We start from the raw sequence: 23,517 nt of genomic DNA on the forward strand, positions 1-23,517 counted from the left end.
GGGCTAATGGGGTTCTGGTGTCYCCCAGCAGGGGGAAAACGGGGTCCTCGTGCCGTCCGATGGAGGCTAAGCAGGGTGTTAGTGCACCTCACCAAGGAGGGGGATGGAGCCCCGGTGTCCCAGAGCCGGGGAGAGAACAGGGCCYCAGTGCCCCCTTTCCCCATGCGGAGTGAGGCACCGGGGGCTGAGGGGCTCCGGGCCATGCAGCCAGCRCGGTGGGGAGGTGCTTCCCTCGGCTGTGCACCCCAAACCGGAGCATGGGGTGCCCCGGTGGGCCGGGATGGTYCAGCCGTGCATGCCCCGGGGACCGGGATGCTGCAGCGTTCACGTTCTCATCCCCAGCCCGTGGTGCTCCGATGGAATGGGATGTTCTGCTCTTGCAGCCTCCAGCCCGTGCATTCCAGCCCCCCAAACATGGTGCACCAGGTCCCAAAACCTCAAACCACCCACCRGTTTGAGCCAATCCCAACCAACTTTAATGAGTCTCTAATTAATCCACCCCAATCATTTGGTCCAAATCTGCGCTAATTCGGGTAAACRCAGCTTAATCCGACAGGATTAACGCAACCTTTTCCTCCATGGATTGTTTTTTCTTGTTGGTTTGGGTTTGTTGTTTTTGGTGATGAGCACTTGATAAATTGAAGCAGGAAACAGATTGAAGGGCCACGGTCCAAAAGTGTTAATCAGCAGCAAAWAATTTAAAACCAGTCCCTGGAAAAGCCACGATGCTCCATCAGCAAAAAGTAAAGAGGCCAAACTTGCCCTGTACTGTTGAGAAAACTCAGATCAGGGATCTTCTTAGATGCTTCTTTGAAAAAGGTTGGACTGTGTTTAATTCTCATTTCACTTCCTCTTATGCTGGTTTCATATTCCCAGGGATCTCTCTTGCAATCCTGACACGTGCAGCCTCTTGTTGCAATCTACTGTGTAAAGCAGGAGTAAAACAGTGCCAATTTCAGCACATTATACGTGTGCAGGTGTTGTTTCCACTTTAATGAGATAACAATTTTCAAGAAAATCCGCTCCTGGCTGTCCATGGTAGCTCCTGAATTACAGAGGATGAAGGAAAACACCTCAGGCTGCCATGCCTTACCTTCAGAAAGATCTGAAAAGTTGATAAGGGGCTGTTTGGTGGTGAAATTGTAGAATGAGTTCTTTTAGTGAAATGAGAACGAGTGCTGTTTCCTGTGGAGGCAGAATCTCATGTGCCTTTTCTTGCTCTCTTCCTAGACGTGTTGTTGCAACTTTACAATTGCATGAAGATGCTGATTTGTAGCAATTCCATGAATAAAGTGTCAGGTGGGTGCAGCAGAACCACTGAATCATTGCTCTGGGTTCTCACACGTTTGTGTCCAGCTTAAAACTTGCTCTGAGGGGGTCACGGGCTTTGCACAGGAGGGAAAACGGGCCTAAGCCACACAAAATGGGTCTAAACCTCACAAATTTGTGGCAGGACAACAGTAAAATTAAGCATGGTCTGTGTCCTCACTGTGCTTCAGAAATGAACAYCCTSYAARTAAAGCACTGAACYAAYAGTCTTWAAACCTGCTGTGTGTGACCTGGAARTAGGCCATAAAGCTTCAAAATAAAGAACTATTTCGACTTTGTTTTTAAAGTATTAATTCAGTAATTATCTAGTCATTCCTGTCTGCAGGAAGGTGCATCTACAACATCGTCATGGTGGAGGGGCACATCAGCCTGGCTCTGACCTCCATTTCTTCTTCCTGCGTTGGAAGGGGCTGTTTTATTAATAAAATATTTTCTCAGCCCTCTGTACCTGGAGAGGTTCTCCAGTGATTGCCAGAGTGATGTCATTTGGTGGAGTAAACCAGAGAAGGATCTGTATTGATTCACAGCTGCTCAGGTTTCCTGCTCAGGACTGTGTTGTCCTTTATCACTCTGCTTTTTCCACCRAGCTGCAGTTTCTCAGTGAGAGGCATTGCAATGAAATGCCAAATTCTGACTCCTGGTATTTTCCCAGTGATGGGATTTTGCTCTTACGTGTATTTTACAACATTCCGGGATTGATTTGGGGATGTAGATGGAGCAACAYCAACATAAACCCTGAGTAATTCAGTGATGGAACTGGTCTGTGTATCTACTGCTCATTTATAGGGCCATAGAGGGATCTCAGGAGTTCTTGGAATTTGATGGGTATAAAGCAGGAGAAAGCTTTCAATGGGATTCCTGTCTGCAGCATGAGGGAAGTGACTGGAGGCTGTGCCRTGCCCTTAAAGCCTCCTTTTTCTAAACAGAAATCTTGTTTTCCCTAACATTCAGAAAACACTGGTGTATCTCCCATCCATCCCTGGGATCTGCCCCTTTTTTTAATCCTTGAATTTCTCCCTTGCTTACCCCATTTGAGCACCCAGAAGGTGCAATTCCTGGCAGGAAGCTGGTTTGCCCTCTTTTTGCAGCCTGTGGGATGTGTTTTCCTGTGCTTCAGCAGCTCTTGGAGCAGATGCTGCGCTCTCAGGAGCCTGCTCCTGGCAGGATTCATCCATTAACAGCCAAAGCGAGTGACACCTTCTCTGCACAGCCTTTTTCTCTCACTTCCCTGACCCAGCAGTGCCTGAGGGAAAACATCTTTGCTCCCACACTCAAGGACTTGTTGCCTTCTCCTGAATTTACCACAGGAGCTGTTTCCTCTCCATCCTCCTGTCTGTTATCGTCTCCAGAGCTCGGTTAATCTGCTCTAATTCAATCCTGCTGACTTTTCTCTTTGGAAACCCCTGATTTTCTCCTAACATGGTGAGGATTTAGGGTTTATATCCTCCCCAGACCTGGAAAARCTTTGCCTGGTCCTCAGTGAGTGTCATCCTGAGGGTTAAAGCATCCTAGGTGTTAGGAGAGGAGGTGGAAGCAGGAATTCAGGAGAGAAACCTGGTTTTTTTTTTTCCAAAATGCTCTGAATTGCAGTAGCCCCTCAGAAATCTGGCCATCACCAAGGAACCAGACCAGGATGGATTTATCAGGTGTCTCTGGAGAATGAGGGATCCAACAGAGCAGAGGGGCCGTAAGACCAAGATGGATGAGCTGAGCTGAGAATAACGGCAGAAAAGGGACATTACAGTTCTAGGACACGTCAGGAAGGATGTTTCCATCAGGAATAAGGATGGATTTGTGGCTGGAGCACCAGCTGCTGCTGTGACCTTGCTGGGACACTGTGGCCCCTTCTGTCCAGGGATAATCAATTCAGCCAGAGCTGAGGAAGGTGTTTTATGAGGTGAGCCTTGCAAAGTTTAGCAAAATAAGGCTGGAAGAGGTACGACTGCTGACAACAAACACATGGGGGGCGGGGAGGGATGAACCCAGGAGAGAGGAAAACCATGGAAATAAACAACAGTTTTAGCACAAGGACAAGGGGGAGAACTATCCAGGAACAGCTGGGGTTGGAGATCAGGAGAGCCCAGGCCTTGGAAGGAGGAGCTCTTGGGATCAAGGAGCAAACCACCGTTTCAACACATACCTGGGGGAGAAGCCTGTGGCACCCCACATCCTTTGAAAGAGCCTTTTAAGAGGAAATATGCCCATAAAATATAATTACCCTGTACAGCACAGGCTGGAGAGGTTCAGCCATGGGTTGATCCCAATAATTTCCCCTGGTGGGATTACAGAGATCCATCTCGGCTTCTGCTCCCCTTTATGGTACCATTGTGGTTACAGCATAAGAAACATTCCCATAAGGTTTGTTTCTTACCACATGGTTTGTTTTATTATCCCACTATTTAAAAAAAAAGTTAAATTGTGATGGTTACACTGCTATCATTAATTAAGGGCTTTTCCCCTACCTGTAATATCTCAAAGCCTTTAGCATCGTTTGAAACTCCAATTATTCAAAACCCAGCAATGGCAACAAAACGAGGAAGTAAAAAATGTGGGGGAAAAGTCAGGGCAGGCTGTCACCTTAATGAGCTGAAACCCAAGGCCTGTCTGTGTGCCAAGGGAAGTCATCTGGAATGAATGTCACACCTGGTTATAAATAGGGTGGCAGCAGTGGCTGTGCCCATTAATGTGGGGATGCATCCCATGGTGGCTTAACCCGTTGGGAGRGTGAGCACAGGCAGCATTTTCTCTCTGCATCAGTGGATGGAAATCCCCAATGTATAGAAAATATAATGTMGAGTGTTATAATAATAAAATGTTATGTATTGTATGTTATATATTATAATAATGGGGTATAATAATGGTGTATTGTAAATAATAGTAGCAGCAAATATGATATAGAACATAATAATATCTAAATAAACCAGAGCTGCTGCTGGACGTCAGAGTGGGATTTCACCCAGGACAGCTGGCAGGTATCCAGATTACCCTGTAATGAGCCCAGCCTTATTCCAAWGAGATGGCTCCAAAATTTCCATTGTGATACACCAAATTTCACCCTCCTGTGTTTCAGAGGGCTACACCACATCGCAGAGACAGCACCAAATCCCCTCTGCCTGTGGTTATCACACATTTAAGTAAAGGAGTTAGAATCCCCTCTGGTTGAGTCCTGTTCAGGCTGTATATCCTCCCAGTAAACAACAGAATTATCCATATTACAGATTTATATTCTATATGTATATCTACATATACTGTTTTATATCTATGTAATATGTATATGTTATATATATAAAATACCCATTATGTATATATATAGAAACATTCCATTATGAATATTCCATTATCATTATGAATATTAGAATTAGTTGTAATTATAAATTAAATTATATAGACTATTATAATTATTATTAATAGTATAATTATTAATTCTAATTGGATAGATATCCTATATATATCCTATATATATCCTATATATATATATATATAAATAAATATAACATAATAGTGGTAGACTTCTATATGTGTATATATATTATGTATACTTAATATATCTGACATAGAATGTATATAAATATATTTTCATAGGATAGGATTCTATAACATGCATATATTATGTATATATCTATGATGTATATATAATACAATTAGAGTTCTATGATACTATATGTATAATATGTATAATATATAGTACAATTTATATAATATATATCATATATATGATCATATAATTTTATAAAAATATATTTATATAATATATATAGATATACTGTGCATGTATAGAGAGAGGTGGGTGCTCATAAGGCATCTGCAAAAGGATTCAAAAATTCTGCTGAATAATTTCGGCTCCATGGATTTTGTTTATTCCCTCATGTAGTATTTTGGTTCAGCATCTTAAAACTGAATGAACCATTTATTATCAATAAGATACACAAAAAGAGAGATTTAAAATCTCTCTGGGATGGAGATAATAACAATCCTGAGGAAAGTGCAAATAAAGACAAATGCAAGGAGATAAAAGGCAGGAAATCCTTTATTGAAGGGGTAAAGGCAGAGCCACAAACAGACTGTTTTCAAAAYTAAAAACAAATACAAACAAGAGGCTAAAAATCAGAAAACTGTATATTCCCCCCTCTCCTTAAAATGAATTCCAAAGCTTAATTTTGGTTGGATTTGTTATGCTTACATAGCTTGGTTGGTACACCAGGGAGGAGGGAAACACCAGTCAGATACCAGAGTGGATAAACAATGAGCAAAGACATCCCTTCCCCAACCTCACTGCGGGTTTCAGAGAGGGGATGTGGGAGCAGCATGTTCAAACACAGTCTTTTTTATCTCTTTTTTCCTTTTTTTTTTTTTTTTTTTGTTCAAACACAGTCTTTTTTATCTCTTTTTTCCTTTTTTTTTTTTTTTTTCTCCTTTCCCGACAGCTACTGTACAAAACCGAAGAGAAATTCGTAATAAATACCTAACACAAGAGGCTCAGTACATTGCTACAATCCTTCACTGAAGGGAAACATATATATATACATATATATTGCCTAATATATAACCTCTTTGACTTAAATCAGCGGAAAGGTTTCTAACCACGCCTGGGGCAGGAATTCCACTCAGCATCACGCAGACCCAACACCTCCACAGAGCATCACTGCCTCCGGTTCCCCCCTCCCAGGGGGATCCCCACCTTCCTCCTCGCTGGAAAAGCAGCAGGATTTGCCCTCAACAAGGAGTTTTGACATMTGGGAAGCTCCAGCTAAGCAGCTGTGCAGTGATTATGAAAAAAAAAAAAAACAACCTGGAAAAGCCCCTTGGCATGCACGACTCCTGTGTGATAAACACAGACATTTTCCTTGGCACTGTCTCAGACCGATATTCCTGACCCATCCTAAATGCTGGTGGTGACACTGGAGAGGAAACACATGCTGGCTTTGAGTTAAAACCCTTGCAGACTCAGAGGGGGGGAAAAAGAAAATAACCCTGCGAGGCGTACATGACTTGAGCATACAGCTATTTGTTAGAACTTAAATTCCTGGAGATTAATTAGCAGATGCAGAATATTGCCCAAAGGTAGGTCTGTACCACAGCTCTGCATCCAAACTCTGCAGCTGGCCTTTGGGTTTTTTTCCCTTCTCCGAAAAAAAAAAATTAAGAAGCCAAGCCCTCCACACCCTCAGTCCTGGGCTGTAGCTCCCTTGGTTTTGATCAAAATCATCTATAGGAGATAAAACAGGAATATTTCATATTTTCAGGTAAATAGTAGGGTTTGTTTTTTTCTTTCCTAAAAAAAATAAAGGAGTCAAGGCCTCAATACCCTCAATCCTAGGCTGTAGCTCCCTTGATTTTGATCAAAATCATCTATGGGAGATAAAACAGGGATATTTTCAGGTAAATAGTAGGGATTCTGTCTTCAGTAGAGCAGTTCATCCCACCATCCCATTCCAAACCTGTCTGGACAGTGAGGAAAGGGTCCCACACACTCAGGCAAAAGGGACAAGGAAAAGGATTTGCTCCACAAATGTGAGTRGGGACTCGGAAACATCAAAAATTCCAGCCCTCCTCCCCTTCCTATGGGAAAAAGGCAGATCCCACTGGAAATTCAACGTTCTGCTGCCAAAAAGGAAGCCAAGGCAGGGTATGAGAGAGGAGCCTGGAGATACTGAATTGTTCATCCAGCAACAGCAAAATCTTTCCAAATTCCATCCCTGCTCCCCAGGCACCGGCTGCTGCCAGCACACGGCCAGCGATCGCTTCGGAAAGGGCAAAGTTCAGGGTCTGAACAGCCATCTGTGCCGGGGCCAGGCAGCAGCTGGGCTGGGGAGAGGGGTGTGGCTGCTTCCCGCTGGGAAAGAGCAGCTCCAGCCTTGCCAGGCTTGGTTTTGGACTGAGAATTGCTCACGCAAGGCTGGAACTGGCACCAGATCTGAGCATCTTCACATACCCGAGGGAAGCAGAGGTGAAGAGCAGCACTGGGCACCTCTGGCATGATCTACASATCCTGAGCTCAGCCCTGCTGCAAACCAGGCTGGTGAATTATCTCCAAAATTAGAGCAGAGCTGAAAAGAATGAGCCCACAGGGGACTGAGAGCCAAGGATGGGAAAGGAAACGCTGGCACACCAGAGTGCCTGCTCCAGAGGGCATTGCAGTAGGCATTTCACAGTCAGAGCACTGCAGAATCAGGAATTAATTAATCCTCACAGTGCCCCTGCAAGACAGATCAGGTGTAATTAAGCTTTGGTTTTATAGCTGGGGAAATGGAGGTGCAGGGTAACAGCTCCAGGAATAACTGCAGGCTCTGGGGGTGTTTGGACACAGAGGTTTGTCACCCTGTGGATTATAAATCCAGCAGAAAGCAGCAGGACCACCTCTCACCTGTCCTCCTGCCTAATTCATGCCAGGATCTGGTCCTCAGCTTATTCTTCCTCCCATCCATCCATTTATCTCCCCAGTGAAACCCACAGCTGATGAAACACTCCTCATGCTCAAGGACACCCACACGGCTGCAGGAAGGGGATGGAAACCCATTCCATGCCTTTTGYCAGGAGATTCCAGTTTTATCAGCAAAGACACCCTACCCTGGACCTCCTCAACCTGCAGCTGGGACAGGGCCAYGGCAAAACCAGGCTCCACATCTTCCCCAGTGCCAAACCCCAGCAAACCTTACAAAAAGGAATCTGCAGCCACATTCAACGACAGCTCTTTGGAAACACCCTACRGATACACTTATTTTTCCCTTTCAGTTACAACTTGCCTGCGAGCAGCCAGCCAGGAAGAAAAGGAAGAAAGAAAAGGAAAAGCAGTGATTCCTCCCTGTTTCGCCGCCGTTATTCTCCCCTCTGAGGTAGACATCGATGCGGTGGGGATGAACCACTGSAGAGTGGGTATTGGTCTGGCGAGCAAGCCCATGGCACCCTTGCTGTCCTGCCCTGGCATGGTGGAAGCCCACGGTGCCCTTGCCTCCCCGGCATGGCTCAGCACTGCCGCAGCACACAGGCCGTGGTGGCCAGCGGTGGCCCTGGCGAGCTGCATTTCTCCGGGGCGGTGATTTCACCGGTGTAATCGATGCAGGAGGCGTTGCGCGTCCGCACGCCCTCGCCGCACGTTTGGGAGCAGGGRGACCAGGGACCCAGGCGCCAGAGCGGGCAGGGCACGTCGCCACAGGGCTTGATGTCCTCAGGCTTGAGGGATTTGTTGCACGCGGAGGAGGTTTGGCCCTCCACATCCCGGCAATCCACCGTCCGCCGCTGCCAGCCGGAGCCACACGTCTTGGAGCACTCAGACCAGTCCCCCAGGACCCACTGGGAGGTCAGCATCGGGCGGATGACGTTCACTGACTTCTTCTCTTTGCCCTTCTGCTTGCTGAAAGGGAYGTCCTTGGGGATGAAGAAGGTGTATTTGACTTTTGGTGGGAAGACCTCGCTGGCAATGCTCAGCAGCTGGACGGTCAGGGGCTCTGGGAGCTGTCGGAAGCTCTGCAGCCTCTCCAGAGTTGTCATGGAGCCGCTGTATTTCAGGATGGTCCCCTTGATGAGGATGTCCTGCTCCATGGCTGAGATGGCAAAGTCTCCGTTCAGCAGGTACCTGCCCTCGAGGGTCTTCAGGGCCAGGTAATTCCCGTCGTGACGGACCCCTCGGTGGCTGCGCTGCTTGATGTCGATGTTGGTGGCTCCGGCGGGGATGGTGACAATGTCATTGTAGCCGTACCTGCACAGAACAAAAGGACACAGTCATTGTTCAAAGCTTCCTAAGAGCACACCCGTGTAGGGAACAGCACTTGGGATCCTGGCTCTGAAGCCATCTCTGGAACCCCAAGCGCTGGAAATGCTGCAGATGTTCCAGATGTGAGCTCAGCTGGAAGATRTCCCTGAATTCCGTATGAAAACAAGCGATGCAGTCGAATGAACACCATGGGATTCCCAGCCTAGGTGRGAAATTCCCCTTTCCCTGTGTTTGGGAATGGTGAAGTGTTTGGGACTGAAAGCCTGCCACCAGTGATACTGAAGGATGGCATCACCTCCTGACAGAGATAACACAGAGATAACACAGATGTCTATATAAATACAAATATAGATGTAGAAAACAACAAGAGGGAGTCTCTTCACTCTCAACCCACTTTTTGAAGGGTTTTGCAGCCATGACTACAATGCAGAAGCAATCCCTTTGGAGGATCCAGAGGCCATTCCCATGCCAGGGGAGCATTTTCCTGCAGAGCCAGCCAAAGCCTGTCCCTGGAGCAGCACTGGCRGGACAGCACACTGAAGGTTTCACTGGAGCCCTCAGCGCTGTGACTCACACCGTGGGGCCAGCAGGATCGTTTTCCACGGATCCCCATGGTGGATGCTGCGGTCAGTAATTAGGTTCAGAGTATTTTGGAAAAAAGCCTTTGAGTCAAGCTCTGCTCTCCGTCACCCTGGCCTCCCTCACCCTGATCTTAATGGGATCTCTTCTTGGCTGTAGCTCCTACGCTAATCTCCCTGTAGTCAACCACAAACAACTCATAGGAGAGTGGAAGCCCCGTTTCAGCTGTTCCCTGGAAGGAAACCATTTAGGAAATCTAATTTGCCTGTGTGAGTCACCTCGCTGCATGGAACTGGACAGTTGGGCTTTTGTCACGATTTTCCAACAAAAGCCTTAAATTCTGCTCTTTGGCAAAGCCACAGAGATGTTGGGTGARGGAAGTGGCTGCCTCAGTGCCCTTGTCCCAGGATTCAAATTCACCCCCAAGCCTAGGGGAAAGTTACTGAGTATTTATATCCCACAGCAGCCCTTTAATGTGAGTCCAACTCAGTGTACAGGGGTGAAATGCGTATTGTAAACTCATCGGGGCAGATTTATTTGCAGTGGTGGAGCTCATCACATTAGTTATTATTTTAGGAAATTAGYTCTACTTGGCTTCTATAATTCTGCCTTGAAATAAACGGAGCCTAAACCCTGGAGTCTGGGGAGGAGCCCAGGCTCTGGCAATGCCAGTCAGCTGAGAATGCTGGCTTGGATCCCAGTGTATTCCTACCTAGAACTTCAGCCACAGAAGAAGGGGAATGAGAGAGGATGCTGGTTTTTCTCCCCCAGCCCATCCCTGCAGAACCTTCCCCCTGGCATCTTACTTGGATCTGTTGAGTGAGCCGGATATTTTCCTGCACGTGGAGCCATTGCCACCGCACACCCCGCACTTGTCCAGCTTCTTGGAGGACCCGATGATGTGGTCACAGCCAGCCTTGATGCACTGCCCRTGGACACAGATGGAGAGGGTCTCTGGGCCACACAGCGTCCCATCAATCACCTGGGAAAGGGGGATGCAGAGGAGTCGTTAGGGGATGAGCACTGAAATGGGGTAAACTGGAGTGATTCCCATCACCAGGTATCTCACTTTGGTGATTCCCATCACCACTGGGTGATTCCCCCCACCAGGTATCTCATTCTGGTGATTCCCCCCACCAGGTATCCCATTCTGGTGATTCCCACCACCAGGAATCTTACCCTGGCCTCAAAGACTTTGAATTCGCTCCTCCCTCGGGCTCGGCAGAAGAGTTTGCAGCGGTCTCGGGGGGACACCCCTGCATACTTAGGAACCCACTCCAAGCGGTTCCCTTCCAGATCCGTGAAGTTGTAGCTGTTGTACTTCTCGCACTGCTGCTCCCGGAAGCTCTTCCCTGAAAGGAAAGGTGAAGCATGACCCATGGGAAGCTGGCAGGAGGTGCTGTTCTTGGCCATCAGAGAGATGTGGGAGCGAGCTAAGGGTGGTGGGAGCACATGGTGAGTGTGCAAGCAGAGGAGGAATGTCAGGAAGGAGGGATCCCACATCCTTCCATCAGAGAAGGTCCCACACATCAGAGGGATCCCACATCCTTCCATCAGAGAAGATCCCACACACCAGAGGGAACCCACAGCCCTTCCATCACAGATCCCACACATCAGAGGGACCCCACACACCCTCCATCAGAGATCCCACACCCCTTCCATCAGAGAATGTCCCATGTATCAGAAGGATCCCACACCCTTTCCATTTGAGAAGATCCTGCACATCAGAGGGATCCCACATGCCTTCCATAAGAGAGGATCCCACACACCAGAGGGACCCCACACCCCTTCCATCACAGAAGATCCCATATACAAGAAGGAACCCACAGCCCTTCCATCAGAGAAGATCCCATGTATCAGAAAGATCCCACAGCCCTTCCATCAGCCAGAGAAGGTCACAGCCCCCAGCAGGAAGCTGTTGCTCCCCCCGAACATGGATATTCACGGCAGAGCAGAGCAATCCCCAGTAAGGCATTCTGGAGGAGCGGAAGTGGGAGCCAAGCACATTTGGGAATCTCCATGCTCACCGTCCGGCGGGCACTCCTGGGTGTGGCAGGACTGGTACTTGGTTCTCTGGCCCTCGCAGTAGCTGCCGCCGTGCCGGGGCCGGGGGCTGTCGCAGTGGCGGTGTGAGAACTGGATGCCTCCACCGCAGCTCCGCGAGCAGGAGCCCCAGGCACTCCACGGGCCCCAGCCGCCGTGCACCGCCGGCTGCAAGAGGCCAGGAGAGCTGCTGAATCCATCTCTGAGCTGCTGAATCCATCTCTGAACTGCTGAATCCATCTCTGAGCTGCTGAATCCATCTCTGAGCTGCTGAATCCATCTCTGAGCTGCTGAATCCATCTCTGAGCCCGTCCCTCCCCAGCTGCTCCCTCCCAGAGTGAGATAAGGTCTGCAGCAATGCTAAAATCTCCCCCCAGCCCTGATCCAGAAAAGCCCTTTGGCACATACTTCACAYGGAGTTAATACTGACTTCCACCAGTCTGCTCATATGCTTGAAGTTAAGCTGGGTTTTGAGTTCTTTGCTGACTGACTCCAAAATCGCCGCTAATTTCCCCAGAAGGGCAAAAAGTCCTGCTTTAATTGCAGATCTGCACTGCTCCTTTTGGTTCAGCTCCAGAGCAGACTTTATCTGTGAGCTGGACTTGCCAGTAATAAACATTAACAAAGGAGAGACACCCAGAAATAAATCAGCCCAATCCAAAGCCAGTCAAGGAGATGAAGGGGTGGGGTCAGRSATTTRGGAATCCCAAAGGGTCAAGCCCCAGCCCATCTGTAGTGGGTTTGTGGGGAGTTCTGCAGGGATGGCTTCTGTGATCAGCTGCCAGAAGCTTCCCTGGTGTCCAGCAGAGCTCCAGGATGGACCCAGCACTGGCCAGCGCTGAGCCCAGCAGAGATGGTGTTGATGCCTCAGGGATGTATTTAAGAAGGAAAAACAGTTATTGGGCAGATGAAATTGGGTGCAGAGATGAGAGGAGTGAGAATATGAGGAAAAGCTCTGCAAAAACACAGGGTGGTGCAAGAGGAAAAGGCAGGGGCAGCTCCAAGTGCCAGAGMTGARATTCCCCCAAAATTCTGTGGGGAAGTTTATGGTGAGGCAGATTTGCCCCTGCAGCCCATGGAGGGCTTGGGGATGTAGAGATCCACCTGCAGCCCCTGGAGGAACCCAGGCCAGAGCAGGGGAATCCTGAAAGAGGTTGTGAGCCTGTGGGAATCCCRAAAGAGGCTGTGACCCTATAGGAATCCTAAAAGAGGCTGTGACCCCCTGGGAAACCAGAGCTGGTGCAGGATCCTGGCAGGACCAGGAGAAAGCAACCCATGTTGGAGCAGGATTGCTGGAAGGACTTGTGACCCTGACTGGARCAGCCTGTCCTTGAAGGACTGACCCTGTGGAAGAGTGATGGTGTTGCAGCAGTTTGTGGAGAACTTGCCCACGGGAAGGACCCATGTTGGAGAAGTTCATGGGGAATTGTGGGACCCTGGAGCAGGGGAAGGACTCTGAYTCCTCTCCCTGAGCAGGAACAACCCGTGATGAACTGGCCACAACCACATTCCTTGTCTCCCTGCACCACTGGAGGGAGAGCTGGGAAGGAGGTGTGAGGGAAAGGTGTTTTTAAGGTCTTACTTTACTTCTCATTATTCTGCTCCGATTTTGTTACTGATCAATTCAACCAACATCTCTACTTTGAGTTTTGCCCATGATGTAATTTCTCAGTCCTTATCTCAACTCATYCTGTTTTTCCCTCCCTGTCCAGCTGTGGAGAGGGGTGAGAGAGGGGTCCAGCCTGGGTCCAGCCACCACCCCCAATCCCCCAGTGCCCCCTTTACCTGTGGTTTCAGGGCCTCCTGCTGCACACAGCGCCCATCCCAGCACAGCCCCTCAGCTTTGCAGGGTGTTCCATCAGCCCAGGGCAAGCTGCCATTCTTGGTGTGGCACAGGGGCTCCCCGCTGCCAGTCCTGCACCACAGCTGGGCACAAATGTCCTCCTCAGTGGTGTTGGGGCAGTGCTGGAAGTCCTTGCCAAAGATCTGCTGGCACTGCTGGTCCAGGCTGTACAGGGCTGTCYGGCCGGGCAGCTCGGTGGGCAGGGACACGGGTTGGGCTGGGGCGTCCAGCAAGCAGTCACCTGGGCAAGGGTCAGGGGTTAGGCTGGACGTGGAGCTGGTGGGGCTGGACATCCCAACTGCACCAAGCAGGGCACCCCAAACCTCTGCCCACAGTCTGGTTTGACTGCCCCTTCACCCTACACCCCGCTGTGGGCATTGCAAAGAGCCCGAGCAATTCCACAGGCTTGGCCAGGGCATCCAGCAAGCAATCACTTGGACAAGGATCAGTGGTCAGGCTGGACACCCAACTGCACCAAGCAGGGCAGCCCAAACCTCTGCCCACAGTCTGGTTTGAGCACCCCTTCACCCCACAGCCCCCTGTGGGCATTGCAAAGAGCCCCAGCAATTCAGGAGAAGGTTGTTTTGGGTTACGAGCCTCACCATGTCCTCCATCCAGGAACTCGGTGAGGTACATGGCGCTGCAGGGRGACCAGGGCTGGCTCTTGTTCAAGTGGATGAAGAGAGGGGCCATCACATGGTGCTGGCCAAGGGGGCCGAAGAGGCGCTCACAGTTCTTGGAGTCATCATGGGGCATGCTGAGCACGTGGCCTGGGGAGCAGAGAGCATGGCAGAGCTGAGCCCCCCAGACTCTGCTGTGTGGGAGCATCTGTAAGGAACCAAGTAGCTCCTATTCCTGCAAGAGCTCCCATAAATCAGGAGGAATAAAAACCYGCCYGCTGTSTGCAGGGCAAAACAGCCCAGGTYTGTAGAAACCCAGAATGGTTTRGGATGGAAGGGAATTAAAGRTCATCTTGTTSCACYCCYTGCCATGKACAGGGAYACCTTCCACTAGATCTGGCTGCTCCATGCCCYRTCCAGCCTGGCCTRGAATGTTCCCAGGGAYGGKGCAGCCCCAGCTGCTCTGGGCTCAAATTAGTGCAGGAATGGCAAAGTGARGGTGAGCTGTGCTTGATCCCATGTCTGAGCTCATCACAACAGGTGAATCATGGAATCATTAAAGTCRGAMAAGAYCTCCAAKATCCTCAAGTCCAACCTGTGCCTGATCCCCACCTTGTCAATGACCAGAGCAYTGAGTGCCTTGTCCAGGTATTTCCTGACCAACTCCATGGATGGGGACACCACCATCTCCCTGGGCCACCCCTTCCAATGCTTCACCACCCTTCCAGTGAAGGAATTCTTCCTGAACTGGTGCAGATGCACCAATTAACACCAATTTGGGCACTTCGTAAGTATTTCTGCTGGTGCAAACCAGCTTTTGTCAGCACCAGACGCTCCCCACGGCTTCGTGGGCGGCCCCCAGTCCGGAGATGCTGGTGCTGGGCTGTGTCACAAGCCCTCCCAGCAGCAGGACTGGAAGAAGAAGACTTCCCCTGGGGAAGGGCTGAGTTACCCAGTTCATGAGCCAGGGTGTAGGCTGCCTGCAGGCCCTCATCCTCGATCACGGAGCAGCTCTTGTTGCGGTCGCACATGGTGCCGATATCGGCCACTCCCAGCGTGTCGCAGCTTTGGTGTCCGCAGAAATCCTGTGTGTGCCGGCCAGGGGGAGAGGTGAGGAAGGGGGATAGGGTCCCATGTTTATCCCCAACATCTCTGTGGGCAACCCACTGGTGGTCCCCACCCCAAAGAAACCACCCCAGAACCGCTTTGCTCCATTCTTTGCATGGTGGGGCAGCAACCTCCATGGTCAACCCCCTTCTGTCCCTCCATAGTCAACTCACTTCTCTCACTCTGTAGTCAACCTCCTTCTGTCCCTCCATGGTCAACCTCCTTTTGTCCCTCCATGGTCAACCTCCTTTTGTCCCTCCATGGTCAACCTCCTTTTCTCTCCTCTGTGGTCAATCCCCTTCTCTCCCTTCCATGGTCAACTCCCTTCTGTCCACTGTGGTCGATCCCTTTCTGTTCCCTCTATGGTCAATGCCCTTCTCTCCCCTCCATGGTCAACTCCCCTTCTGTCCCTTCATGGTCAAGCTCCTTCTGTCCCTCCATGACCAACCCCCTTCTCTCCCTCCACATACACCTTGATCCCTTCCCTTTCCACTGCAGGCCGTTCCCAGGAGCTGCTGACCTGTCTGGTGAGGAGGATGGCGGTGTCGTAGTGCTCGGGGTGCCGGTCGCTGGGCGGGTTGAACCGTTGCTGCCAGCTGCAGAAGTTGCGCAGGGTGAGGCCGCCGTTGTCGGACACCTCCGGCCCCGCCGCCGCCTCCTCCACCACCAGCACCTTCACCACCACCAGGCTGATGGAGTTCCCCAGGCTGGGGTGCTTGTAGATGCGAGCTGCCATGGACATCAGGGTCAGGACATGGTTCTGTGGGGAAAGAGATGGGCAGGCAGAKCCTGGGTGAAACCTCTGCTATGGAGCAGGTTTTTTGTTTGAAAAGAAGGAATCGGCCTCATTTCTGAAGCCCATCACATCCAGACCATGGGCTGATAGACTCAGTGCTGCCTTTCCTGCATATGACACTTCACACTTTGCCCTGCATCCCCTTCTCACCCCTCTCAAGAGCCCTCTGCAGTTAGAAACCCCTCCAGAAGAAATTCCTTGGGGAAAACCTCAGCATTCTGGAGAGTTCGCTGCACATTCCCAAATTACCCCTGCCCTCGCTGCTCCAGGGCAGGAACCAACTCACACGCATCTTGCTGGTGCAAAACCACGTGGTGAAACTCCTGCCTGTGCCGGTCACAGGGTTGGAACCCACAGAATCACCAGGGTTGGAAGAGACCTTCAAGATCTTCCAGTCCAACCCTGCCCTGACCCCTCAACTGAACCACAGCACCCAGCACCACATCCAATCTCTCTTTAAACACATCCAGGGATGGTGACTGCACCCCCTCCCCGGGCAGACCATCCCAGTGCTTTATCACTCTTTCTGTAAAGAACTTTTTCCTAATATCTAACATCTAATATCTAACCCGRCCTCCTCGGTGACAAATTGGGACTAAAACACTCTGACAGCCAAGCCTTTGCCCAGCAGCATCCCCTGCTCAGCTATGACCGGCGATTACTTAATAAGTCAGGAGCGCCAGCGATGCTGAGGCTGATGTAAACATCTTATCAGAGCATCAGAATTCCTCCTCTGCTTGGCACCGCTCACGGCGCAGTCAGGAGAGAAAAATGCAGCTGTTACACAATACAGTATTGGGAAAGAGAAAGTGGCTTCTCTCCTCCCCAGACAAATTACACCCTGCGGTCTCAACTCAGAGCCTAATTAAACTGGAAGGACTCGATGGGAGCCCTCTCCRATAGCCAAGTTTCACCCGAAATACATTTCCTGAGCAAAACTGACTGCGGGTGCTCATCCATCACGGCGCTGCCAGGACAATGCCATTTTCTGAGACACAAAATGCTGTTTTCTTCTCAAATGAGGGAGATGTTGAGAGAGATATGGCATATCTGCTGCGCCGCTCGCCGCTCGCCCGGGGCGCTTGGGGCTATTTTAAATTATTCTGCCACATTTTATCCCAGCACTGGCAGCTCCGTGTAAACAGATGTTTTGTTTCAACGAGATGTATCCCAAGTCCTCCCCAGCTCATTATCCAAGGGCAGGCCCCAGCAAGGCTGCTGGGAGCAGTGAATAGACTGGTTTATTTAGACTGGCCAGATCTCCACGACGTGACTCACGTCCCAGCCCCGAGCATGCAACCGATGTCACGGAGGAGTCACCGCCGAGGCAAGAAACCCAACTGAGATCCCCACGAGTGGCTGCTCCAGGAAACCTGAGGGAATTGCTCACCCTGTGGGGAAAGTCCATTTGGAACCTGGCTAAAAATATCCCAAAGCCTTCCTAAAATCACACCCTGGAAGATCTGGAGAGATGCCCTRCACTGGAGCTGCCTATCGTGGGATGGAATAAATCAAGCTGCATCCTTTTCCAACCCCCTGGAGGATTCTGTCCAYAACAGTATGACCTGGGAGATCTCAGTTCATACCACAAATCCTCCAGGACACCAACCCTCGCATCCTCAGGGGTCCCTCCAGCCAAAAACCTCTTTCAGCAGCAGGAACAGAGGGACTTGGAAAACATCTGTCCACCTTCCGTGCGCCTGGAAAGGGGAGATGGAAAGCAAACCGAACAAACGGCTATTTAGTGAAGATTAAAAGGTCAAATTCACTTGTTCCACCATCTGCTGGCTATTTATACCCATCCCTGGCCTGTGCAGGAGCTGGTTGGGTTTCAGATGGACCCCAAATGCTCTGGGGAGAGCAGCAATCCACCTGCACTGCTTTGGCTTGGCCAAGGGATTGAAGCCATGGCCAAAAGCAAATTATGAGAGCCTCAGGGCTCAGGAGAGGCCAGCTGAGGGCTTTTGGCCAAGCACTGGCTGCAGGTGAGCTGAATYCTGCTCATCCCACCCTCCTTCTGCCTCTGCAAACAGGCTCTGCCTTGAGCAGCCACCCAGGAGGGAACGCTGCCTTCTCCAGGGTTTCCTTCCCAGCACCAGGCTGAGGGTGTGGCCATTGGGATCAGGTGCAGGGCAGGATTTTGGGTCGGGTTTGAGGAGCCGCAAACAGATTGGTTTCTGCCTGTTGGCACAAGGAGCTTCCCTGCCCTTTCCAACCAGCATCCTGGGAGATCTGGCAGGATGTCTGTCCAGCTGCAAACACAGCTGGAAAATGAACCTCTTACCTGCTCTGGGGGGAGGGGACACCAGTGGGAGCCGGGTGGAGCATCCCTTCTCTGCCCCATGCACTGCGCTGATATTGAGGCACTATGGGGGGGATACCCCCACAAACCTCCTGCCCCTTCTCCCCCCAGCTGCCCCCCTCGGCTCCCTCTGCTCTCGACATCAAATTCCACCCTAAAATTCCCATTAGAAACGAGCAGGGATGGCTTTTGTCTGACACAGCTGCACTACAGCAGCTCCCATACCCCCCTGGCACAGCATRGCCGTGTCTGGGAGAGCCCTGCCCCTGGCAGGAGCCTCCCAGCAGCAAACAGAGCAGGAACAGGAAAAATAAAAACAAATCAGAGCGAGGGGAACTGGAGTGGTTGTCTTCACCCTCCTAACACAGAAGGATTTCTCTTTCTGATACAGGCAAAGTCTTTGTTTGCATCCCTTTCCATGGGAACCACTCAGAAGCTGAAGCCTGCAGAGATTCCCAAGCAGTGGGTTTTATTATTATTATTATTATTATTATTATTATTATTATTATTATTATTATTATTATGGCTAAAACTGCTCTTACAGGTTTGGGATGGCCCAAACCAATACAGCCCCTATTATTGTGGTATGCACAGAATGATTGAATATTGCTCACACACAATCAATCACACACAATCACCAGTGCTGGAAGAGACCTTCAAGATCTTCAAATCCAACCCATGCTTCAAATCCAACCTCAACTGAACCATGGCACTCCCATCCAGAAGAGAAGGACAGCAGAGAGTACCCACAGAACACCCCAGCACAACTCTCCTCCCCACAATGTGCTCCCCAAAGATATCCAGCCCAACCTGGGGCTGGATTTGTTTGGGTTTTTTTCCTGCTTTCTCCCTAGAATCCAGCATTTCTGCAGAGGGGGGAAAAGAAGAAAGAAACACTGAGATTTGGTGCACAGACAGATGGAAGGAGGCAAACCCAGGGTCAGATGCAAGCGCTGCCCAGCTTTTAGAAATCAGCTGGTAAAACCATCCCAGGCTGTCCCTGTCCCCTGCAGCACCATCTGTGAGCTCCCCCCTGTCCTGGGTACCCGGGGCTGCTGCCTGCCCTGCCCTGCCCTGCCCTGTCCTGTCCTGCCCTGCAAGCCTCCTCCTGTGGCTTCCAGCCCCGGCCAACAATTCCCTTACAAAAATGTGGGAGGCAGCCCAGGGAGATGGGGGGCAAGCCAGGGGAGAGGGGGAGACCCTGCCAGCCTGCCCGTGTGCCTGGCTGCCCTCCCAGCTCCCTGCCCATCCCTGTTCTGTTTGCCACATGATTCTTCCCCCCTTCTCTTTCCTGGATATTTGGGGCTGAACCCAAAAGCAGCAACTACCCCCGTTCAAGGCAGGGGAAACTGAGGCACATCCAGACTGCCACCACCTCCCCAGAGGCACAGATGGAGTAAAACCCCATCCTGAGAGCATCCCAGAGCAGGAGCACTACGGTTTGGGAGCCAGCACGGAGCTGCTTCAATGGGAGCCAGCACATTTCATATTTCATTCCGAAGCCCTGAAATGCAGCAGCTGTTGAATGCTCCAGTCTGAGGCGAGTGCAGCAGCCAGAGGAACATTTAGGGAAGCTCCTGCTCCTCCAGCCCCCTGCCCCAAAGCAGATGCAGGCTCAGGGTCGCACTCAGAAGACAAATCCCAGAAGAAAAGCTGGTGGGTGGCAGTTCCCCTTTGCAAAGATCCCCTTTAATCCCACTCTGGTGTCCTTTGGGATGGGCTCAGGAGGGGCTGCCTTCTTTTGTCGGGGGATTAAGTGAATTTAYCCACTCCAAAATACCCCAAAGCCAGCCTAAAAGCCGGACCTGAGGCTCCATGGTGGCTCTGGAATTACCTCCAGCCCATCAGGGTGTGGCAGAGCCAGCTGCAGGACCCTGGCAATGTCTGGTCTTAGAAGGCAGGGTTTGCACCAGCACTCCTAAAACCTCATAAATCTGCCTGGGAAAAGCCCAGAAGTCAGYGAGGAATCCCAGCTTTTCCAGACTGATCCAATCCGGCTGTGGTGCTCAGTCATTCCCAGCCCTTGGAGTCAGGAACAGCAGATTCCTCCCTTGCAAGAGGAGAAAGGRGAAGGGATCCCAGCCGTCGTGCTTGCGGAGGAAAGCTTGGAAATGCGTCTCATCTGCACCCAAGAGACTGCAGAAATCCCACCACAGGAATCCCATTTGKCTGCCAACTGGCTGGGGATGCTGCAGCTGGGATTTGGAAGCGCCTGGTGCTTGAGGTGCCTTGGCCARCGCTCCCGAGCCGTGCAGAGCATCCTTGCAAGTGCAGCCCAGCCCTCCTGCACACCACAGGGTTAGAGCTGCTCCTGCCTCAGCTCCCCCYGCTCAAAACCCACCGAATTCTGTGAGTAATGCTCACAGGCACTTTGTTTCCAAGCATTTGGGATGCTCTGTAAGAAATGCCCAACCTGCCGTGTCCAGGCTGGAGCCATCCCTGTGTGAGAGGGCTTTTCCACTCACTGCAAGCTGAATCCTCACAGCGTTCACTGCCCTGCACCATCCTAATGCCCCCAAAAAACCCCATCCCCTGCAATCACCAAGCCCAAACAATGATAAAACCCCAAATTTCAGGTCTTGTTCTGCTCTCACTTCACTGTTCCCTCCTGGTTTACATACAACTATTGATGAAGGWAGAACAAGCTCTTATTATCTTATTATTATCTAAATCAGGTTAACAGCTGAGCTGYAAGGCTCAAATTGATCAGAAATAAATCATTAACAGCATTTTGCCACCAACAGCAAGGCCTTGATTGTAACTCATAACACTCGAACAATCTTAGGGTGACTCTTCTGCTCGATCTGTTACAACTTATGCAAGAAAATAACCAGGAATACAAACAATGCSGGTGACCTTTAATAAACATTTGGTAATTAAAGCGTGGTTACGGGAAGAAAAGTCATTATATAAATACAGTTTGTTCTGACTCAACATTTCTACTCCCTGGGCATCRCTCTGTGTCAGCTCTCTAAGATCTCACCAGCACTTGCCACTGCTTTTTTTCAACCCACAAAAAAGGTATTTAGGGAGAAGCAAGATGGCTGTGCTGCTCCCTGCAGTTTTGTTCCAGAGAACAAAAGACACACAAACACAGCAGGTGGTTTTTTKGATTTTTTTCTAGCTGCTACATCAGAGCTGGTGGAAGTTTCCTCCCCAATATTTTAATATACCATTGCTCTATTCACCCAAAACAAGATCTTTAAACATCTCCCTCCAACCCCTAAGAGCTGATGCAAAGATACTGCTCTTGGGGCCAAGGAAGTGATGGCAAAGTGGGAGCCAAACAGGGAGCATCACCCAGCCCAGGGCTGGAGCAGCCAAACCAGGGCAGGGTTCCTGGGTTCCAGCCCCCTGATTATGTGTAGGTGCCATTCCCTCTCCTTCTGCCTTCACAGRTTTACCCACAGGGTTGCTGCTTTTCCCCCCAGCTCAATCAGGATTTCAATTTAGACACCCTTGGGTGTTGCTTTAAAACCATCGGGTGCCCAGCTGGGTGCAGAGGATTCACTACACTATTTTTTCTGCCCTCTTGGGGAATCAGAGACCAACTTCATGCTATGAGGACAGTAATTCCCACCATCGCTTACGTGTTTGTTGCTTAAAAATTCAATTTACTTCACTTCAAACCCTTTTCTGAGTGCTGTGAGCACTCGGGATATCTCCAAGTGCATCACCCCTCGCTCACAGACCCTCTGCTCTCTCCTCCTGCCAGCCTGGCTCGGTGGCAAATCCACGCAAAGGGCAAACCCAGAGCGATGCTGAGCAGCTGAAATCAGCTGGAGCCCCGAGGGTTGGCATTTCTCRWGGTCCAGCCTGGCCYGAGCAGGGCTGGAATAAAAACGCTRCTTTGTCAGGAGCAGAGATGCCCCCAGGGGAAGGATAAAAAGTCGGCAGAAGTGGCAAAGCCGGGTTTCAGCTGCTCCCTGCTGAGCTCCAGCTTCGCGGACTCTGAAGTCAAACAACCCGAGAATGAGCAACTTCAGTGCACARTTACCCCTTGCAAAGACCCTGAGACGGTGCAAACCCGAATTTGGACCTAAACCGCCCATCCATGCACGGAACCGGCTTTGCCAGAGGCGTGAAAAAGAACCCGGTGCTGATGAACGAGGCGCATCAAGAGCCCCAGGGATGGATGTGGGGGGCTGAGGCACATCAAGAGCCCCGGGGATGGATGTGGGGGGCTGAGGCACATCAAGAGCCACGGGAATGGATTTGGGGGGCTGAGGCACCGCGGGCTCTGCTCCTGCGATCTCCCCAAAGCCTGCTCGGGGCAGGGGCTCCGCAGAGAGAGCGTTTAAAGAGGATGAGAATTGCTGGTGGCTGAGGGGAAGGGCTGCTCATCCATCTGCTCAGCTGCTAACAGGTGGCTCAGGAGCGGCACCGCGCATTGCTCAGCCCCTGCTSTATTTACTGTCTGGCTCCCAACCGGAAGGGAGTTAAGCCATCGCTTTGCAGCGCGGCGCTTTCCCTGCAGCAGGAAGGGCATTAACCCGCTCTGTCCCCACCTTTGGGGACACCACAGTAGCAGAAATGGGCTCGCTGGGATGGATGCTGGCTCTGGGGAAGGGTCCCCAAACACCGAMTGGASCCCGTAAATCAACACTGCAGCCTTYGCCCCGGGGGATCYCAGCCCCTACACGGCAAGGGAAGGAAGGGCCACGGTCCCCCCGCTCACCCAAAGTTGTCCCGGGGCTGGGGGGATCCGGAGGGCGAGGGGGGACCCGGCAGCGGGCAGGCAAGCGGGGGGACGGGAGGGGACGGAGGGGTGATGGGCTGGAGGAGTGCGTTTGAGAGGAGGAGGAGGAGGACAGGCAGCGGGAATGGGGACAGGAGACGGCGGGATGAGGGGATGGAGGGACGCGCGTGTTGGGAGGACGGAGGGATGGAGGCGATAGAGGGACAGCGAACGCAGGAGTGGAGCTGAGAAGAGGCGGAGAAGCGGCTGGGATGGGGACAGGCAGGGACGGGAGGATGGAGAGGCTGTGATGGGAGGACAGGCACCAGCGGGCACAGAGCGATGCGGGGCAGAGTGGACGGGGGACACCGCCAGCCCTTACCTCCACGTCCTCCCCGTAGAAGCGCACCATGGACGCGTCGGCCACCAGCAGCGTCTCCACATAGCGCGCCTGGGACACGAAGCGCTTGGCCCTGGGCAGCGGCTCCCCGCTCCCGGTGCCATTCCCG

At 51.2% G+C, this 23,517-nt stretch overlaps 1 protein-coding gene across 1 annotated transcript; it reads right to left on the minus strand.

Moving 5' to 3' along the window:
- Positions 1-5,692: 5,692 nt before the first annotated feature.
- Positions 5,693-23,513, minus strand: ADAMTS8 (ADAM metallopeptidase with thrombospondin type 1 motif 8; the record flags this gene model as incomplete). The annotated part of the gene is made up of 9 exons (XM_057381661.1): positions 5,693-9,025; positions 10,426-10,601; positions 10,799-10,971; positions 11,647-11,830; positions 13,448-13,746; positions 14,108-14,275; positions 15,078-15,210; positions 15,753-15,992; positions 23,391-23,513. Coding segments are annotated over 9 exons (2,229 nt in total), but the record flags the coding sequence as incomplete, so codon positions are not given.
- Positions 23,514-23,517: the final 4 nt, after the last annotated feature.

Source organism: Malurus melanocephalus, unplaced genomic scaffold (assembly GCF_030028575.1).
Source record: "Malurus melanocephalus ecotype Western Australia unplaced genomic scaffold, MMel_1.1 scaffold_520, whole genome shotgun sequence".
Classification (NCBI taxonomy): domain Eukaryota; kingdom Metazoa; phylum Chordata; class Aves; order Passeriformes; family Maluridae; genus Malurus; species Malurus melanocephalus.